Source organism: Callorhinchus milii, unplaced genomic scaffold, assembly GCF_018977255.1.
Source record: "Callorhinchus milii isolate IMCB2004 unplaced genomic scaffold, IMCB_Cmil_1.0 Scaffold18, whole genome shotgun sequence".
NCBI classification, from domain to species: Eukaryota; Metazoa; Chordata; class Chondrichthyes; order Chimaeriformes; family Callorhinchidae; genus Callorhinchus; species Callorhinchus milii.
Window position 1 is genome coordinate 12,495,628 of NW_024704759.1, and position 20,316 is coordinate 12,515,943.

The window sequence follows — 20,316 nt, forward strand, 5'->3', positions numbered from 1 at the left end:
AGATTGTAGTTAGTTAATTTAAAAAAAGTTAGGTCAAATACAATTTGTATCGATTGCTGGGAAGTTGCTACATGTTTCACCTGTCAGCTTTATGTCATAACAAATCGCAGAGATTCCTTTAATGGGAAGGATGTGATTTGTTTGGGTGGGGACTACTAATCATGTTCTAAAATGTTCTGATATAAATTCTTGGAAGAAATATTTTGTGCATACGAACATGCAAACTTAAATGTTAGCTTATTGCACCAAATCGAGGATTGAGTTAACTTTTTTCTTTCCTTTGGTTTGCATTTTATCCCTTTGTATTTGTGTTGCAAGACTTCCCCCTGAGATGTTTATAATTATTATAATTAATGTTGGCTATTTTAACCTTAAACACACTTTTCAAAAAAATCCTACCGTAAGGGATAACTGGAGACCCTTTCTGGTAGACTGATTTAGGATTAGGGTTTACCTGATGTCCATTTGGAAGAACATTTGGTCACACTCATCAAGGATTAATAGTTGTTTCTTTGAATTAACTTAGTGAATTCAGTCTATAATTTGGTCCAAAGGGATTTTGCTTGACTCCAATTTGCTTGCTCCATTTGATCCTTTGAGCAATGCAGTACATAAATGTTTCATAATTCTTTACAGTAGTTAAAAGCTCATCTTGACAACGCAGGTGTGTGTAATTAAATTCATTACCAAATCCTAATAAAATGATAGACAATTGCTTTAATCGGGCTTGCTCATTTTCTCCCCACAAGTTTCACTAATTGATGTTTGCCGGCAAACAGTCACAACAACAATAATAATAATAATCCTTGCATTTGATATAGCACCTTATCACATCATTGAGACATCTCAAAGCGCTTCACAGGATATACTGTAAAGAGTAGCGACTGAGTATTTTTGAACAATAAATTAAGACATTTCAACAAAGTGGTAAAGCACTTATATTAAATTAAAGGATTATTGTTGTAGTGTTTCTTTAGACCGTAAAGATTGTTTGTACACTTCATTGTAGACAAATACTTTCACATAAGAGACCATTGATTGACTTACTCTTGCAGTAGGAGCACTGCTTCTAGCCTTAGCCAGCAGTCTTCTTGCTCTTTCGTACTCATTGTTCTCAGACTCCAGCTTAACCGCAGCCAACCAGATTTCCTCACTGTTGGGATTAGCCTGGTATTGAAAGAATGGTCCATAAACCACTTGCACAATAGCATTTTTAAAAGCATTTGCGTTTTACGCACAGCAAATGTTAACCCTCAAAAAATTTAGTGAGCTGACATGATTCATGCGATGAAGTACTTATTGCAAATGTATTTATCGGCTACATTGAATTACTCATGCGGAGTGAAGACTATTGATTAATTCAAATTCGATATGACATAGTTTGCTTGCAAATTGGAATTCACATAAATCAGATTAAATATTATGGTTCTGACTGACACTACTTATGTGAGTTTTACTGTATTTTCCATTCAAAACTACAAAAGCACCTCTGCCACCATTTACAAAGTGGCTGTAACAAGAAATTTGGAGAAGTTCATTGTCCAATCCTATCTACCTGGTTACAGAAGTAAATCTGTCCACAAGAAGGGAGCAATTTGAAAGGGGGAGACTCAAAAATATATCAATGCAATAGTACAGATTAAAATCACCATGTTACTGCGCATATAGGCACAGACACAATGGATTAAATTCTATGTTGTAAATTTCTATGGTTCTGTAGTCCATGAGAAAACAAGATGAACATTCAAAAGCCTTAGGAGAAACATATATTAACATTTTATGGACAAACCTGGAAAGCAAGGGCAAGAATGCTTCTCGCTGCAGGCACATCTCCAGCTAACCATTTGGACTTAGCCCCCATTAACCAAAGCACTTCTGCTTTTGGGCAGTGAGCCACAGCCCTTTGCAGGAGGGCCTCGAGAGATTCCCTGAAATAAAAGATACATTCATTTAATTGTGATTACCTTGTTTTCATGTTCAACCTAAGAAAGCATCCATTGTGTTCAAGCCAGCTATAAATTTAATGATTCACACGTAGTTATCTTGGTCTCCTATTATAGCTTTCCAGATATACAGCTTTGTCTTAAATCTGAAGGATCATAAAATTATCCAATCACTTCAGATTGCTTTTATGATAAGTCTCAATTTCATATGAAAAAAATCTCTTAACTTGAACATTTAAGTTTAATATTCTTATCTTATTTGTAGAATAAGCTTTTAATAATAAATAATTGTTGTATTTGATACAGTGCCTTATCACATCATTGAGATGCCTCAAAGCACTTCACAAAATATACTGTAAAGTGGAGTGACTGTATTTTGTGGGTGATACTTAGCAGCCTATTGCTATTTGTCTACTTTGGGGGAATTATCTAATGTAAACAATCGTACATAAAAACAAAATTGTTACTTTTACTAAATTTCTATTCGGAAAACAACGTGGATGATACAAGTATCTCAATGCCCCATGGTTAAGGAATATATTAAAAGAAGCCAGTTTTCCTGTTCCTTTATTTCTAATCACAGAAGTCCATTGTTCAAAAGGGTGATTTTTATAACATAATAATAATCCTTGCATTTGATGTAGCGTCTTATGATGTCTTTGAGACATCTCAAAGCGTTTCACAGGACATACTCTAAAGTGCAGTGACTGTGTATTTTGTGGGTGAAACTTGGCAGCCAATTGCGCACAGCAGTGTCCCACAAACAGTCAACTGAACCTACAGTAAACGAAGAGGAAATAAAGTAAATTGAAATATTAATTAAAAACATCAAGCACATCTGTTACTGGTTATTTGTTGGCATTTTATTTACCAGCAACAATATTGTATGTGATTAATGAGCAAAAGAACATATAGTAAATGCATTAGCAATAGGAGTCATCCTCAATCGTGTTTACTTCCATAGCACTTAAAATGCATTTTGAATTAATGATATTCAAGAAGGTCTAACAGTCATTTTGTGGCTTGTTCTAATTTATATAACAGAAATTATTTAGTCTACAGAAGCTATTCGAACAAACGCACAGTAAACAGTTACTAAGCAACTATTTCCCTTCAAGTATATATAAAGTGATTTGAATACGTCCAGTGCAACTTTACCTGGTGCCATAATTCTTTTCAAAATATGCAGCCCTCAACCACACACTCTTTTTGCTTGGGAAGACCTGGAGTGAATGTGCGTAAATGGCTCTGGCACATTCAAGCGCTCCATGGGAAATACACTGAGAAAAGAAAGAAATTAAGAAAAAAAATGAAAAATGCGAAAGACTAGATCGTATGCAAAAATCCCCCCATAAAACTCTCTTGGAACAAAAATAGCTATACACATAATTATCAAGTAATTCCACCACTCTCTCAGATAGGTCAACTCAAAGCGGGGAACACAGCTGGCATCTTCCTGGCTCAACCTGAAAGGCGCAATATAAATGTAATTTGTTGTTGCTGTACGGCTCAGCAACAATTCATACTGCAGCATTTACAACTGATGGCAAGTGCAAGATACTTTCTACACCACCAAAATTTCCTGTGGTGCGTTAGCAGACTTCATATTATTACTCACTAAATGTTTCTTTTACAGTTCTTCACTTGTTCTTAATTAAAATAGTTTGAAAGGCACTCATTCCCAAATTATTATTTTTCATGCCTAAACTAGAAAGGATTTGAAAATCTGCCAATTGAATTTGCTAACAGAGTTATAAATCTTGAAACAATTATCATTTAACATCAGCATAGTTTAGCCACCGAAAGCTGGTGAAATACTTAACAACATACACTTTCTGCATCTTCCATCCACGCATGCTTCCGATCTTCCTCCTCCACTCCAATTCCAATAACTGCTCGAATAATGGCCTGACAGGTAGCAACACTTCCTGCTTTATCACATTCCTCAGCATCCTGCAAACAGGAAAAACTACTCACTAAATATTGAAACACAAAGTCAAGTAAACTCAACCAAGGTTTATAAAACCGATTAGCAGAGAACTACAGTCTTCCTAAATGTGCAGGATACACACATTTTCATACTTTTGAGAAGTTCGCTTTGTTGCTCGGTTGCTAAATGTGATCAATTCACCTTTTAAACAAATAAGTAATTATGACAGTGCATAGCTGTAAGTATTTTGGGGGTTTTAAAAGAGTCTTAATTAACAATAATACAATTAAGCTAATGCCATCCATAGTGATTATATTAAAGTTTTACACTGAAACATAATGGAAGTGAATTTGCAATATCCCAGAACGGCACCTACTTATTTTTAAAAACATACAAATAAATGATCTCTAGATCTACAGCAATAGTTCTCAATAAATCAAATGTGAATTAAACAAACCCGATCTCATCAATCCAGAGTACTTAATGCTCCTGGAAGCAAATCACCAATGCCTGTTCGTAAGTCATTGTTTAAGTCGGATTTTAGACTTGCCAAAAAATCAAATTCCCAAAACATTCCCTCCCTGAAACAAATGGGTTCTGATCAGCAGATCCGACGTCTGTGAGCAGGTTGCCCAGCTGCTCTCCTAGCTAGTGTATGCTTTACATAATGGCCAATTTTCTAAAATGGGGGTTATACCAAAGAAACAGAATGAAGATCAGACTAATTAAAACAAGAGACTTCTTCACAATGCCAAACAATAAATTACTGCCAAATAAAGTGAATGGCCTTTTTTCACTCAAGAACCCAAAGTACTTTTACACCATTGAAAACTTCCCAAAGTTCATATTCAAAAGGCCATGAGAAAGAGAGAAACAATTAAATATAGTGTGCATTTAAAAACAATTCCCATGTTGGACTTTTTGAGTAGCTACCGGATGCCAAGCAAGGGAAAGGAGAGAAGGGCAGGGAAGGTAGTGATCAGAGAAGGGACTTGAAGACAAATAGAGATGAGCGAGATGAGGGAGTTTGAGGGGGAGTTCCAGAGATTTAGGGGCATTCGACTGGAAAAGTCTGGATACAGTTTTCAACACATTTTAGAGTGAGGTAGGAGTGAGGGCAGGAAATGTGGCAAAGGTGAAGAAAAATTGTCTTGGGCAGAGACCAGATTTGAGCGAGAAAGAAAAGCTGAGGATTGAACAGGATATAAAGATTGAACACTAATTCACTGAGATAAAGACTGGCTGGGGAGGTAGAGGAGGTAAAAGCAAGAAGTGAGGAAACATTGACGGGAGCTGAGGGGAATGGTTTCCGTCTTGCCAGGTTTAGTCACAGGAGATTTTAGCTCATCCAGGCCTTGATGTCTGACAGGCAAGTAGACAGAACATCAGTGGACCTGGAATCAAGAGTGGAAGTGGAAACAAATCTAATCTGCAGTTTTTTACCTTTTGGAAATAAATCTAACTTAACTATTGATCATTAACAATGAACAATAGGTTCAATAGCTATAACTTATTTCTTGAGTGTTTTACCAGTTTTATCATCCAAATTTTTTTTGAATTAATGCTGAATTTAGGGACCAAGATGTACATTAATACTGTATATGCCACACTGGAAAGTGGGAAATTGAGGGTGTGGCACAGACACAATTAATATTTACTCAAAATGTCCAAAGATTGTCATGAACATCTGGAGGAAGTTTACGATGCGTCACGAAACTAGTGAGCACCAAACAAGCCTTTTAACAAGAGGAAATGATTATCTAAATCTAGAAACATGCGGGTCAGGTCTGCATGCGATTCTGAAACAGCGGGGTTTGATTTTTTTGGTATTCAAATTAACCTTTGAGCTACCAAGGAATTCAATTATAGAGCAGTCGGCCTTGTCCAACCAAATGCTAAAAAAAAGGCCAACTTCCAGGTTATCAGGTTATCAGGTTATCAGGCAGCAACATCACTTCCAGCGGATGGCAGAGAATTGCCAGCTTGCTTTGTGGCTGCACAATCAATCTGGCAGCAGCGACCAGTGAAACTCTGGTTGGGATTTTAAGGAATCCAACTATCACATCATGATATTGTGTTTATCTGCGCCAAAATGCACCTTATTTTGATTTTCGATCACTCACATTCCATCATTATATCACATTCCATCATCAGTGCATTATTAACACAGAAAACATGGTTCTCGCAAAATGAGTTGCCGCTGCTCATTCTAGTTGATATTAGTTCTACTACTACTCGTCTTCTCCACGCGGCACTGCCAAAAAAAGAGCAGCACCAGACCAGTAACTTTCAGTTCAGGTCTAGTGCACTGCAAATAGAACAGGTTCACTAGACTTAATACATTGCAATGTGTGATTCAACCTGAGTGAGAATTGGTGTCCAGTATGCAATTCCGTCTTACCTGAATCCATTGTTCTCTGTTAATTTCCACTCCATTAGCTCTAAGTGAAGTAATAGCTCTGTCTATGATCTTTTCCACCATCTGAGTATTTCCATTCGCTTCTTCCAGTTTTGCTGCAGTTATCCAAATGTGTCTGTCCGTTGGAATATTTTCTCTTGCTTTGTTGAGGACTTTACGAGCATTTTCATAGGTCTCCAATCTTGCCAGAGCAAGCCAAAGCTTGAAAAAATTAAAACAAATTGTATGATTTTACATTATCTTGTTAGCTGAGGATAAAACATGTAGGCTTTACTCAGATTAATCATAAAATAGGTATGGATGGAAGAAGCCCTTGGAACCATTTGATATCCTCTTTTCTCCTTCCTGAACACCCCTCATTTTCTTTCTCAAACAATTTACTGTCCAACATTGAGAAAATGCAAGACTTATTCTTGCAGGAAAGCATCCCTTCTGATGCATGTGGTGGTATGACCTAATGTACTACAGATAAACTGCTAGAAAGAAATCAATTCAAAAACATTTTTTGCTCTGTATTCTTCTTACCTCAACGCTTGTAGGGCAACATTCAACAGCTCGGCTGAGCATAATCCTAGCATCCTCAGGTTCCTCCAGCTCAACTGCTGCTTTCCATAAACGCACAGAATTTGGAACGTGCTCCAGAGCTAGATTAAAAAAAGATTTATTTTTTCATTACACACTGGGTTGATGGACATGTAAAGTAATACCTTTTTTATTCTAATTTGTATTTTAAGTATTGTATTTATTAATTGTATTGGGTTACTATTAAAGCTGTTCCCGACATTGGAATAACTATCATTGCAATATGATTATTCTATCAATGGCTTTGAGAAAACTTATTAAACCAATCGATGGAGGCTGGAATTTCCCTAGACCTGCTGACATTTTATGAGTTAAAAATCAAAAGTACTATTATACTGTAAGAAGTCAATTGCGTAATAAATCACTGATATGAGTTGTATTGTATACCCAACAATGAACTTTCTTTTCACTTCTAAGTGTTGACTTTGCTCCAGGAGTTCAAAAGAAGCAAATACATAAACCACTTAAGTGTATTTTAAAGTGATCTTTAGCAGGGAATAGATCAAGATGCCCCTCTAGGTCAATGGAAAGATATTTGGAAAGTGAAAATAATATGGCTAAAAGCAACCTAAGAAAATGAAAGCTATTTTGAACGGCCTTATTTTCATGTTTCTTCCAGTTCTTTGGGCTAAATCGTGCAAAACATTGTGACATTGATAACATTTTTGTAATTAAAAATTATCCTAAACTATGAAAATGCATGGGTGCTTTTCGGCTGAACAATTTTGCTGTAGTCAGAAATAAAGAATCAGCTAAAAATATTCATTAATCATTTCCTGGCTATTTTAAACCCATCAACAATAAATCTACAAAATGCATTACCTGTATTTATTTGCTAATCTGTTTCATTTTACTTTACAATGCCCAGTGCAAAATGTTTATGTACACTGCATTATTATTTAATATTCACAATGCCCCAATTCAACCCAAAAGCGAAGACTTTTTAAAAATATATAAAAATGATTTCTCACCATTGAAGTCCATCACTCATTCACCTCCATACATATTACATCAAAATCAGAAATCATGCTCACCTTAGCAGCAGACTCTGAATAACACTAAGTTTAGCAATTAAAGAGGATAGGTAACCTGTATTGCGACACGATTGAAAACTGAACTGTGACATTGAGAAAGGCCATACACTAGCAACTCTTGGTGCTTTCAGTTAGACAGCAAGTTATTACATTGTCCACAAATTGTTACGTAGCGATCCCTTATGCAAAATATTACATTTGAAATTCAAATTGAAAATATTAAATCGACATCTAGAGATCACATATCATTAATATATCTCCTAAAGAGTACCAAATCTGTGAAGTGTAATTTTGGTGGTCACCTTTCCTGAGAACACGTTTCTTGGCTCGGAGATCGGTTTCTAGTTCTGCGGCTCGTATATATATGCGGACAGACTGTGGCAGATGTCGAACAGCGTTTGCTACCACTGCCTTTGCTGTGTCGCCAGGCTGTAGTCGAGCTGCTTCCAACCAAACATCTTCGCTCTGGAAATTCGTTAAAGAAAACAAGTCAAAGTACCAATTTGCTTTACAGGACATCTGATTATCAGAATGTTTAAATGAAACTGTTCAAGACACTGGCAACTATCAATATATACTACTGTTTTTATTAGACAATTTGCAGGAGATTCACTAAAGGTCAGATGACCATCACATTATCAACAAATGACATTTTTCTGCAGTGCATATTAAATCTCTTTAGGATTACCATCTCACAAAAGGACATTACAAACTTCTTGAGACGTAATAATAATCCTTGCATTTGATATAATATAATGAATCCTTGCATTTGATTTAGCGCTTTATCACGTCGTTGAGAAGTCTCAAAGTGTTTCACAAAATATAGGGCCATCAGTATAAAATAGTGTCAAATAGATCAAATAGGGAAGTTAGAAGAAATTTCTTCACACACAGTGGGAATGTGGAACATGCTACCATAAGGAGTTGTTGAGGCAAATAAGGGAAAGCTAGATAGGACATGAGGGAAAAAGGAATAGAAGGTTATGCTGGAAGGCTTAGTTGAGGAAGGGTAGGAGGAGGCTCATGTGGAGCATAAACACCGGTGTAGACCAGTTGGGCCGAATGGCCTGTTTCTGTGCTGTATACTCTAATGTAATCTAATGTAATATTGCAAAGTGGATTGACTGTGTATTTTGTGGGCAAAACCCGGCAGCCAATTGCGCACAGCGGTGTCTCACTCAAACAATGTTGGATGGAGTAATCAATGTTTTTGAGGGAGTTGGGGGATAATCTATAGCGGCGTCCACTATATAACAAAAAATATTCAAATGTAACATTTTCATTTAGTTACCTTTGGACACATCTCAGTCCCTTTCATAATTAGGTTTCTGGCCACCTGGAGTTTTCCCGTTACTTCCTCGAGCCTCGCAGACGCGATCCAAGCTGGAGGATGATGAGGATTTGTCTCACGCACAGATTTCAGCAACAATCTGGCTTTTTTAATGTCACTGTGCCAAGAAGAAGGATTTTTTTTAAACTGTAATTGTTTTGGCAAATAAGCTTTTTGGCAAGACTGCCACTTAGATATACTGATCACGACAACCACGGACAGTTTGTATCCCTGTTTATAGTACACCGCAAAACGACAGGGTTTTAATCTGTAGAAATTGCAAAGCTTTCAAGAATTACAAAGAGTCTGCCAATTTTGCTGAAGTAAAATCTTTGGCATTTCGAGGGCCACACTCTTCTTTGACTAATTTTCTGGCCTCCTACCTATTTGGCTGCAAAACTCAACTCAAAACAAAATCAGTCCTAATTGAAGCAGATGCTCTGGTATGTTCTGATTTGTAAATATTGTTAGTAATTTGATATTAATATTTTAGTGTAACATTTTCTTATTTATTTAAATCTGTCTTTCTGTTGATATGTTATTGGGCCTTTTTAGGTAAGCAAAGTGAGTGTTACAGACTAAGTCTTATCAATTTATAATCTGTATGGCACTGTGGCAATCCAGTTGGAGACCCACAATGAGAACATAGATCAGTCTTTCACTACATTGTTTTGGGTTGGATTTCACCCAGGGCCCAGAGATGCAGGAACATTATGTAACCTACTCGAACCACTTAACTTTTTAAATTATTTTTGCTGAAATGTTCTTCTGCAGATATTGTTGCTAAAATCACTTACAGACCATTATGTCAATCTAGTTTTCTCCCTGCCTTTGCAATACTTAGCATCTTCTTTATCTGGGCTTTAAGCGGTCCTTGCCAATGCATTGTACAGTATCATTACAGCAGTGTTTGAATAGGGTAATTCTCAAGTAAAGCAACAAACCATACAATGTTTTTGAAGCAGAATTTGCTTAATTAAAACAAATATTAAACAAAAAATGTCTTTCAGTGTAAACATTTTGTAGCTGGATATTTTGTAACTGAATGTTTATATATTCCTATGCAACATATGCAGGCAACTGATAGAATTGTAAGTTTGTTATAGGTGAACAAACCTTTTCTTTATATTTCACCTTCTTTGACTAAATCATTGTACTTACTTAATATCTCCGCCATGAGTTGGAATCATAGAGTTCAGATCAGTGAGGTAACCTTTAGGGTCAACAACAGTTTGTCCACTAACAGAATCAGACACCTGAAACAATCATTGGGGATAATTAACATGAACATTTTCTAGTAGCAATATACAAGTTATGCTGATTCATATTGAAAATGTATTTCAGCTTCCAGTCCTGCAGAAACTGCCTCACAATACTGTATAAGGTGTTTGCATAGAGAAGACTCTTTGGCCAAATTAGAGACCTGTAAATGCCCACACACTTGTTTTGAACTTTAAAACTGCAAACTCACTAATTAAAGTTATGTTCTAGAGATGTTTTCAAATAAATTTTAATTAATAACAGCATTCGCACGATGATATTTTTAATTTTAATTTCACAAAGTGAAGGTATATTTGGTTATAATTCTACTGATATTAAGGTTTTACTGAACTCTAGGATATTACATCCACCAAAAATAAAATCACCAAAACATAAAACACTTATTTCAAAACTTACATAACTGTTTATTAACCATATCGAACTTACTTGGCTTAGTCTCATGTCCATCAACGTGTTTCTGGCCTGACCAATCTTTCTCATGTCCAGCTCTCCTGATCCAGGTGTCATTAGACCAGGTGTCATTCCAGGTGGGTAGGGTGTATTCAGGCCACCAGGGAAAGAGGACGGTAAGCCAGGAAACTGCTATAACAAACATTAAAACACATCTATTAAATTGCATGATGCATTTCATAATATACAAATGGAACAAAAAAATAAAATTAATCATTCTGCACAAATCATTCCAATGTTGTTCCTATTTTCTACAAATCAGAGCCCCATTTCAAGGCAAGCAAATCAGTGTGCCATAGACGCATCCCAGGAGACGTTAAGTTTCAGGAATACAAAGGAATCTGCAAACCTTTTGCATTTCTGCAAGTATCTCTCTGTGTTGTACAGTCAAGTGAAATTTCACTTGTCTTGTAAAGGCAGAGCTGTGCATTTCATAGATGGCTACACAACTGACAAAGAGTCAGGATGCTGCAATATACACTGCCATCTGGTGGTTTTAGTAAAATCACATAAAAGTGCAGTAGTTAAATAAAAATACTGAAAAATATTATCTCAAGGAGTCCTTGGGACATCCTCCCAACATGAAATGTAATTTTGTTGTTATTGTAATTGTTGCACTGCTAAATTTCATAGACCACCAGGTAAATTACTTTCATATTTTGTTGGTACCCAATATGACATTAAACATGAATAGTGCAAACAGAAAATAGATGAGTAATGAACTTGAGATGGGGGTGGGCATGAGATACTCCCAAGTCGCCTCATGCAGTTTGCATATGGTTTAAACTCAACAGTTTCATGTCATCTTGTCCATAATATAAGTCAATCAACAAACGTTGATGTTGAGTTATGTTTCAGGAAAGGATTTTTTAGTATACCTTTTAAATGCAATAACAAAGAACAAGTCATTAAATTTATATTATTTTCTTAGGTCATACAGCTACAATTATTCTGCATAAATGCAGTAATACTAACCGCTTGTCTAGGATCCACAGATGTATGTTGCTCTCCTGTTTGCAAATGTTTGGCAAAGAAACTATCTGGTACTGGGGTCAGCTTCTCATAACGAGGATTTCTCTGACGTTTGTTTCGGGCGTCACCAACTTCTGGAATGCTCAACCATTCTTCTTCCGTTACTTCTGAAAGTTTTCTCTAAATAAGCAAAAATACAAGCTTAATGATTCAAACTATTTTAGCAAAGTGTTGACATTTTTTATTTTCAGATAGGTCCAATGTCCCACACAATGCCACAGAACATAAATCCCAGAAGCAGGTTGCCATCCATCCTCTAAGCTTGGGACATTGCCTTGCACAAGATTTAAGAGAAGCTACCTTTAAATACAGGATGTTTCACCTGGAAAGGCAAGATCAAATTTACCTTCAGATCGGAGAACTGCTGTTGGATTTTTGGACGTTCCATACGGTACTTCTCAATTTCTTCTCTCTCCCGTTGTTCCCTAATTAAAGAGAATACCGGTTTCATTTTTTTAAATATACAAACACAATTAATAAAAACATAATATAAGACATGGTTCATGACATTTCAAAACAACCCATTTAAACAACTTATCAGTGAAGTTACAAATCTTAACAATAATTCTACGGTTGATTGTCTAAAGACCTGCTTCTTCGACCGTGCCTTCAGCCATCCTCCCATCCCCACACGCCCTGCCCTCCTCCCTTTCTGACCCCAACTCCCAGCTCGGACCCAAAACCCTTGATTGTCCAGTGCCTTGGGATATCTTTCTGACATGAAGGGCGCTATACAAGTGTAATTTGCTGTTGTTAAGACACATAGTCCAAATGTTAACTCCTCACGTAAAATCAGATTTGATAAGTAAATAGTGTAAAAGTTGGTAGAAAGTGTTTTTTCCATTTCTATGTACATCGGGTGGCTTAAAAGGGCATGAGTGAACAAGAGCAAGTACATTCAGATGTCTCAAACATTCACCTAAGTGGCTCCTGAGAGCACACAAAGGCAACGAGAAATTAGTGTACTCGAAAAAGTGAGTCTTTGAAATGTATGGATTACTTATGGCCTGCCCTCAACTTCACTGAACAAAATTCAAACACCCTACATAGCTCTGAATAATTATGGTTAATCTTATGTACAATCTATCAGATATAATTCAACTGGCTTGTAATCAAGCTGGAAATCCCACTTGCTAAAACAAGAGATCAGAATTGCCAGTCATGTGTGCCCCTCTTATATTGCAGTACATACTGAATTCAAACACTTATATTCTACATTGATAACCATTAACTAGTTTTGGTGTATTGTTCTTTAGAAAATATAAAGTAGTAAAATGAAATAAATTCATGAACAAGCTTTTATACCTTCTGTCTTTCCTTCTTTCATCCATTCTCTTGTCCAAGGCTGCGTAAATTGCATCGGCCTCTTCATCATCTTTTTCATATGGTCCACTTGAGAACAGACTTCCAGCATATCCATTGAACTTTAAACAAAAAACTTTAACTATGTGAAAACTAGTACAATCGAATAGTGTTTATCTCTTTTTGCTTAAAATTTTTGCTGGAAGAAAGACACTGAACACGCAGGACCTCCAATTTTAACATTGAGGATTTATGGCAAACCTAGCTGGTTCACTCTAAAGTAGAGCGGTTGTAAGGACAGGAAAGAAGAAACTTGAAAAGGACAAAGAAAATAACTGGACTAATGGTGAAGAAACTAATGCGATGATCAAAATAATGATCAGGGTCTTAAGTAGCAATGACATCATCCAACATCATTAGGAAGTAAATAAAAGTGAAAAAAAATGCAACACCTTACGCTAGCCATTCCTGCACTATTGTTGGATGGTCGTGTGCATCATTTATTGTTGTTTTTGGAATAAACATGGGCACTTTCAACCTAAACAAGAATTGTTGGAAGTCGTATCTATATACGCAATAAATCACCTCATCATAATTAGTATCATTCAAATCCTCATCGTCATCATCTGCCTGATTCTTTTTCATTTGATCACCAACGGTCCTTTTCCCTGGAGGAGCATGACGATCATCAACAGGGTCGTTCGCATCTCGAGCAGGACCAATATCAGAACGGGTCGTGAAACCAGTAGCACTGGATCGAGCACAAAACATAAATTAGCAACGAGTCAAAACAGCACGAACGAATAGGCTCAGAATCGCCATTACTTACTCCAGCTATTTCTATGAGGTTCTCAGAGAGCCTTTTTTTTTTTAGCGCGCAACGCTCGCTAACGCCTGTCTCCCCAGCGCCACCATTCAAAAAGATCAGCTCATTCAGAACTCTGCCGCCCGCATACCGACCCGGACCAGACTCCGTACCCGCATCTCACCAGTTCCGGCCCAGGCTGCACTGGCTCCTTATTGCCGAACAGATCGACTTCAGGATCCTCACGCGCGTGTTCAAATCCCGTCACCCCCTGGCACCTCCCTACCCCTCCGAGCTACTCACTGCCCCATTCCACCGCGCGTCGCCTCCGCTCGACAGGTACCGGCTTCGCCGCCGTTAAGCGCTCTGAGACGCTACCCTGCGTGGAGGGTGCTGTATAAGTGCCAGTTGTTGCTCTAAAAGCTAAGGATGTGTAAGCAAAAAGGCCTTGAAATGGAAGGAGGGAGATGGAGAGGGAGGGGGGGGGGGGAGTGAGAGAGATGGAAGAAGGGGGAGAGAAGGGAGAGAGGGGGGGAGGGAGTGGGGAGGGAGATGGGGAGGGGGAGAGAGAGTGGGGGGGGAGAGAGAGGGGGGATGGGGGGAGAGAGAGGGAGGGATGGGGGGGAGAGAGGAGGGGGGGGATGGGGGGAGAGAGGAGGGGGGGGGGGGGGAGAGAGGAGGGGAGGGATGGGGGGGGAGAGAGGAGGGGAGGGATGGGGGGGGAGAGAGGAGGGGAGGGATGGGGGGAGAGAGGAGGGAGGGATGGGGGGGAGAGAGGAGGGGAGGGATGGGGGGGAGAGAGGAGGGGAGGGATGGGGGGGGAGAGGAGGGGAGGGATGGGGGGGGGAGAGGAGGGGAGGGATGGGGGGGGAGAGAGGAGGGGAGGGATGGGGGGGGAGAGAGGAGGGAGGGATGGGGGGGAGAGAGGAGGGGAGGGATGGGGGGGAGAGAGGAGGGGAGGGATGGGGGGGGAGAGAGGAGGGGAGGGATGGGGGGAGAGAGGGGAGGGATGGGGGGGGGATGTGAGGAGGGGGGGGGAGAGAGGAGGATGGGGGGAGAGGGAGGAGAGGGATGGGTGGGGGAGGAGAGGGAGGATGGGGGGGAGAGAGGGAGAGAGAGGGATGGGGGGAGAGAGGGAGGGATGGGGGGGGAGGGATGGGGAGAGGGGGGGGGAGAGAGGAGGGATGGGGGGGGAGAGGAGGGGAGGGATGGGGGGGAGAGAGGAGGGGAGGGATGGGGGGGGAGAGAGGAGGGGAGGGGTGGGGGGGGGAGAGAGGAGGGGAGGGATGGGGGGGGGAGAGAGGAGGGGAGAGAGGGGGGAAGGGAGATGGGGGGAGAGGAGGGGAGAGAGGGGGGAAGGGAGATGGGGAGAGAGGAGGGAGAGAGGCCTAGGCCTCGCCGCCCCCTCCCCCCCCGGGAACCCGGCAGCAGCCGGTCAGTCACTGACCCTCTCCCCAGACCCGGCACGTATCCCAGGGGAGCCGGCATGCCCAGGAAGGGCTTCTTCTTTCGGTTCAACGTCCCGGTCAGTGCGGGGCCGCCCGCGCTGCCCCCGGAGCTCGGCGCCGCCGCCATTGCTCAGACACCGACACGGCGGGTGCTGTCCCGGCGGCCACCGCGCCGAGGCTGAGCGGTCACGTGGCTCCGGGGAACCGTGACCCTCAGTGACCCGCACTGTGTGTTCACAGCCAAAGGGGGGGGGGGGGGGGAGAGGGAGGGATGGAGGTGGGGAGAGGGATGGGGGGGGAGAAGGATGGAGTGGGGGGGAGGGGGGGAGAGGGATGGAGGGAGAGGGATGGAGGGAGTGTGAGAGGGAGAGGGATGGAGGGAGAGGGATGGAAGGGGGGAGAGGGATGGAGGGGGGGAGAGGGATGGAGGGAGAGGGAGAGGGGGGGAGAGGGATGGAGAGGGATGGAGAGGGGAGAGGGATGGAGGGAGGGGAGGGAGGGAGGGATGGAGGGAGGAGAGGGATGGAGGGGGAGAGGGATGGAGGGAGAGAGATGTAGAGGGGGAGAGGGATGGAGGGGGGGGAGAGGGATGGAGGGAAGGAGGGGGAGAGGGATGGAGGGGGGAGAGGGATGGAAGGGGGGGAGAGGGATGGAGGGGGGGAGAGGGATGGAGAGGGGAGAGGGATGGAGGGAGAGGGAGGGAGGAGAGGGATAGAGGGAGGAGGATGGAGGGAGGGGGAGATGGAGGGAGGGGGGAGAGGGATGGAGAGGGGAGAGGGGTGGAGGTGGGAGAGGGAGGGGGGGGAGAGGGAGAGGGAGAGGGATAGAGGGAGGAGGAGATGGAGGGAGGGGGAGAGGGAAGGAAGAAGGGGGAGATGGAGGGAGGGGGGAGATGGAGGGAGGGGGGGTGGTTCCTCACTGCAGTGTCCTCTCTGTACTCACCTGCTCTGTACTCACTGCACTAATCACTGCCCTGATCACAGCACTGTACTGTCCTCACTGCACTGACCTGTCATCACAACCCTGATCTGTACTACTCTGTCTTCACTGCCCTGATCACAGCACTAATCACTGCCCTGTACTGCTCTGCTCTGTGCTCACTGCTCTGATCACAGCCTGAGCTGTCCTCACAGACTTCACCCCAACCTTAACCACAGGACTGACCTGCTCTGTGCTTACAGCCTTAATCATTGCCCTAATCACAGTTCTGTTGTACTGTACTAATCTGCTCTCTTCTCACAACCCTAATCGCAGCACTGTAACTGCATTTTGCCATTGTATTTTAGGTCAACACATTAACCAGTTCATTGGTCCTAACCCCCTCTTTTCAGCTTTGACGACTACATCAAAGATACTGGAGCACCATTGCTGCAAATAGTTCAAGGGATAAAACGTGTCTGAGATTCATGATGTAGCATGTCCTCCAGACATGCTCAGCACAACGAGGAAGTCTCATTATCAATGCCATTTGCAATCTCTGAAGGGTAACATTAATCTCCAGAGAGAACAAACGTCCATCAGATATTTATTTCAGCCCTGGCTTTGAGTGCTTACAGAATCAATTTCAAATTCCTAAATTGGCTGTTTAATTAACAATGTCCAATTCACTGCAACAACTCATTTACAGAAAAGAGGTGGCAGTATAGAGTCACTTCAACTAAGACACATGGTACTGATAGAGATGTTATATACAGTACTTGTAGTAAAAATAGAAGTAGTGTTTCTGAACACCATTATACATACACAATGTTAAACAAATCTATAAATAATAAACAATGGGGTCTGTGACTAGATTGGCTACTGTTTGATTTTGTTGAATTCAGAGATTTCAATTTGGATCCATGCGTCAATGGTTATTAGTGTACTAACATCACACTTTACTTTGATACTTTAGCCTCTGCTGCTCAAAGGTATACAAACCGAAAGAATAAAATGAGTTTTAAGATAATAATTTGGTTTGTATATTGTTGAGATTAAAATGTAATATTTTAGTACCTTCATTACATAAATAGATATTGGATTTTTTTTACTCAAATGTGTGAAAAAAAATCACACAGATAACAAAATACCAGAGTCATCGATGTAATTAAACCTATTGCAACACCATCTATATTTTAAACACAGTTTGTTGCCTTGGTATAACAAGGTTTTCAGTTTCATCGGACTTCTATGCAATGATTCTTCCTTCAGAAAGATCTACGTTAATTCTTTGTTCCTCGGATTACACTTGGATTTTAAACTCCCTTAAGTCAACAATTATGTTAGATCTGCAAGAGAATGCATTCAATAAGATTTGAGAAACTGTATTTTCTATTGTAATAAATATTAGTGTTTGGTGGTTTGTGGGAATTGAGCAACATTGGAGCTGATATTCTGTTACATTCCTAAAGGCAATAATTCTTAAGTGTTAGCATTTTCTTTTCCAAAACATTGTATCTTTGTAATTATCTAAACATCCTATATCTCAACAGTATTTGAAAAATTCCTTTAGGGAAGCGTAAACCTACACTACATCCATAATGTATCGCTTCTGACCACACAATTCAAGCAACTACAGCAAATATGTCTTCCACACAAGCACCTGATTTATGAGATAAATTAGCTGTCAGCTTAATCAAGAAACGAGAAATCAGCTGTAAACTGAATGTTGTTCACCAACTGACCTTTCTTGCTGTTGAATTATCTACCAATGCTTCATGCACTGGAAATAGTGCACATCAAAAGCCCTGGTAATCTTCTCCAGTTCACACAAAAGCACAATTTCAGCCTGTGCTCAGAATGCAGCAATTACTTAAAGCACAGACATGTTACATGAAGCACTATTGCTACCATTTCTTTGGTTGCAAGTTTGCCTTTCTCTGCCAATAACATCACACATAAAAACAAAAATCAACAAGGAGTAAGTGTGCATCAAGCTTTAATTCAGATCAGATTTCAATTTCGATGTCTACAATATATTGCATGTCTTTTCATGGCAGTACAAGAGTGTTAGCTTTATTTTGGGGTATTCCAAGTGAATCCTCTAAGCTCCTTCACCCACCCAACAGGTAAAGGGACTCCCACCTAGAACCATAAGGATGTGGGTTTGATTTGCATCCTGTGTTTTACGTTAAATAACCCCCCCCCCCCATTATCTGATTGGTTGCTCAACACATTGGCTCATTAATTACATACTTTTACTGCAGTACAGTGAAAATTACTGTATTAGCCATCCTTGTGTTGGGCAACAGTTTTTTGTCCATGATCACAGTTGCTATTAATTGGAATCCGTTTAAAAAGACTGGGAAAGATAAATACAGAATTCGTGATGTAAAGTAAAGTGAATCTTTGTGAAGATTGTTAATAGTAGTATTGCTGAAACACTTCATTGAATCCACATTCGGTCAGATACAAAAATACACCGAATACACTGGAACACTATATCATGAATGGATCTTTGAGGTCTTCAAGGATGTCTGATGAATAGTGCATTGGGGATCGAGAAAGTCAAGGGTATTATTACTCAAATTACAACATGAGCTCATCTCTTTGTAGGATTTCTATGTGCTCTCGGGCACTGGTATAAATAACCCCCAGGGTTAAAAGTCACTGCCTTTGAGGACTAAATGCAGGCTGAATAGGGGGGGGGGGGGGGGGGAATCAAACCACACAAAGGAAAAGCTCTTCAGTTGTGTTGTGTTTTCACCAAATTAAAAATTGTCAGCATGCTATTGCGGTGGTCAAAGCGTTAATAATGGTACAATGGCAATTTTCCAGATGAAAGTCCAACTCGCTTATTGTAAGGCTGAACTAAACACAAGGTTTGTGAGTGGAAAGAAACAGACGCGAGGGATAAGAACAGTTGCAATTAAGCTCTCAGCAACCCTCTTTGATTTATCAGAGCCTCATTTCTCTCTCTCTCTCTTTCTCTCTCTCTCCTGTTGCACCATTCTCCTCGGAATTCATCAGACAGAGGCACCTGCCACAACTGGTTGCTTGTTTCCAAATAACCATTTGCATTCCCTGTAATTTAAAAGATGTGGTCCCTGAAAAGATTTTTTTGTTTAGTGCATAACATTTGGCAGTGCATTAGAAAGACTTTTACAGCCATGCATATTCAGAAGATAATGTTTTCACAAGTGTCGGCCCATGTTGTACATAATTAACTAATTTAACTGACTGACTGATTTAATGGGCTGATGCTTTGATAGTGAGGGATTCCAATTCCCCTAAAACAAACTGAATTTCCGATCTATTTAAAGGCAACTTACTATTCTACAGTGAACCAACAATGCTAATGCAAGGATAGCTCATGCTTGGAACTGTGATAATATTCTTTGAATAAATTCTAATTCACTCTCACTTTGGTACCCCCTACCTGTACATTCCCTATCCCTTTGATATGCCTGACGTTTAAAAAGAAAGACCTTGTATTCCTGTGTTGCCCTCGCAATTGTGAGATAGGAATAATCCTGCCTTCAAACCCTAGTAATTAGCAAACAAAACAAGATTTGGGCCTTTTTTTTTTACAAATCAGTTACAATTCTTCCTGAGTTTTGCTACTGGATTCCATTGCAAGAAAATGAAATACTTCCCCTCTGGTTTCCCCTCATAACATCGTCATGTTCACTAACCATCTTTATGAAATTGCCAATTTAGAGCCAATTTAGTCTGAGCCGGGGGCTTATTTGCACAACGAAGATTACTTGAACACTTTGGAGCCCTGCTGTGCGACCACCTAGATGGGCAATGCAGTCTTTTCTCTCCCCCCCACCCACCCC

General features: G+C 40.4%; 1 protein-coding gene across 2 annotated transcripts; it reads right to left on the minus strand.

Annotated features, from left to right (window-relative positions):
- Positions 1 to 1,047: 1,047 nt before the first annotated feature.
- On the minus strand, positions 1,048 to 15,712 carry prpf6 (PRP6 pre-mRNA processing factor 6 homolog (S. cerevisiae); the record flags this gene model as incomplete). 2 transcript variants are annotated; one of them, XM_042341696.1, is given in 15 exon segments in its annotated part: positions 1,048 to 1,167; positions 1,790 to 1,928; positions 3,102 to 3,223; positions 3,774 to 3,896; positions 6,275 to 6,493; positions 6,818 to 6,936; positions 8,211 to 8,373; positions 9,200 to 9,356; positions 10,400 to 10,494; positions 10,946 to 11,098; positions 11,945 to 12,121; positions 12,348 to 12,426; positions 13,307 to 13,425; positions 13,889 to 14,054; positions 15,556 to 15,712. In XM_042341696.1, coding segments are annotated over 15 exon segments (2,079 nt in total), but the record flags the coding sequence as incomplete, so codon positions are not given.
- Between the last annotated feature and the right edge of the window lie 4,604 nt (positions 15,713 to 20,316).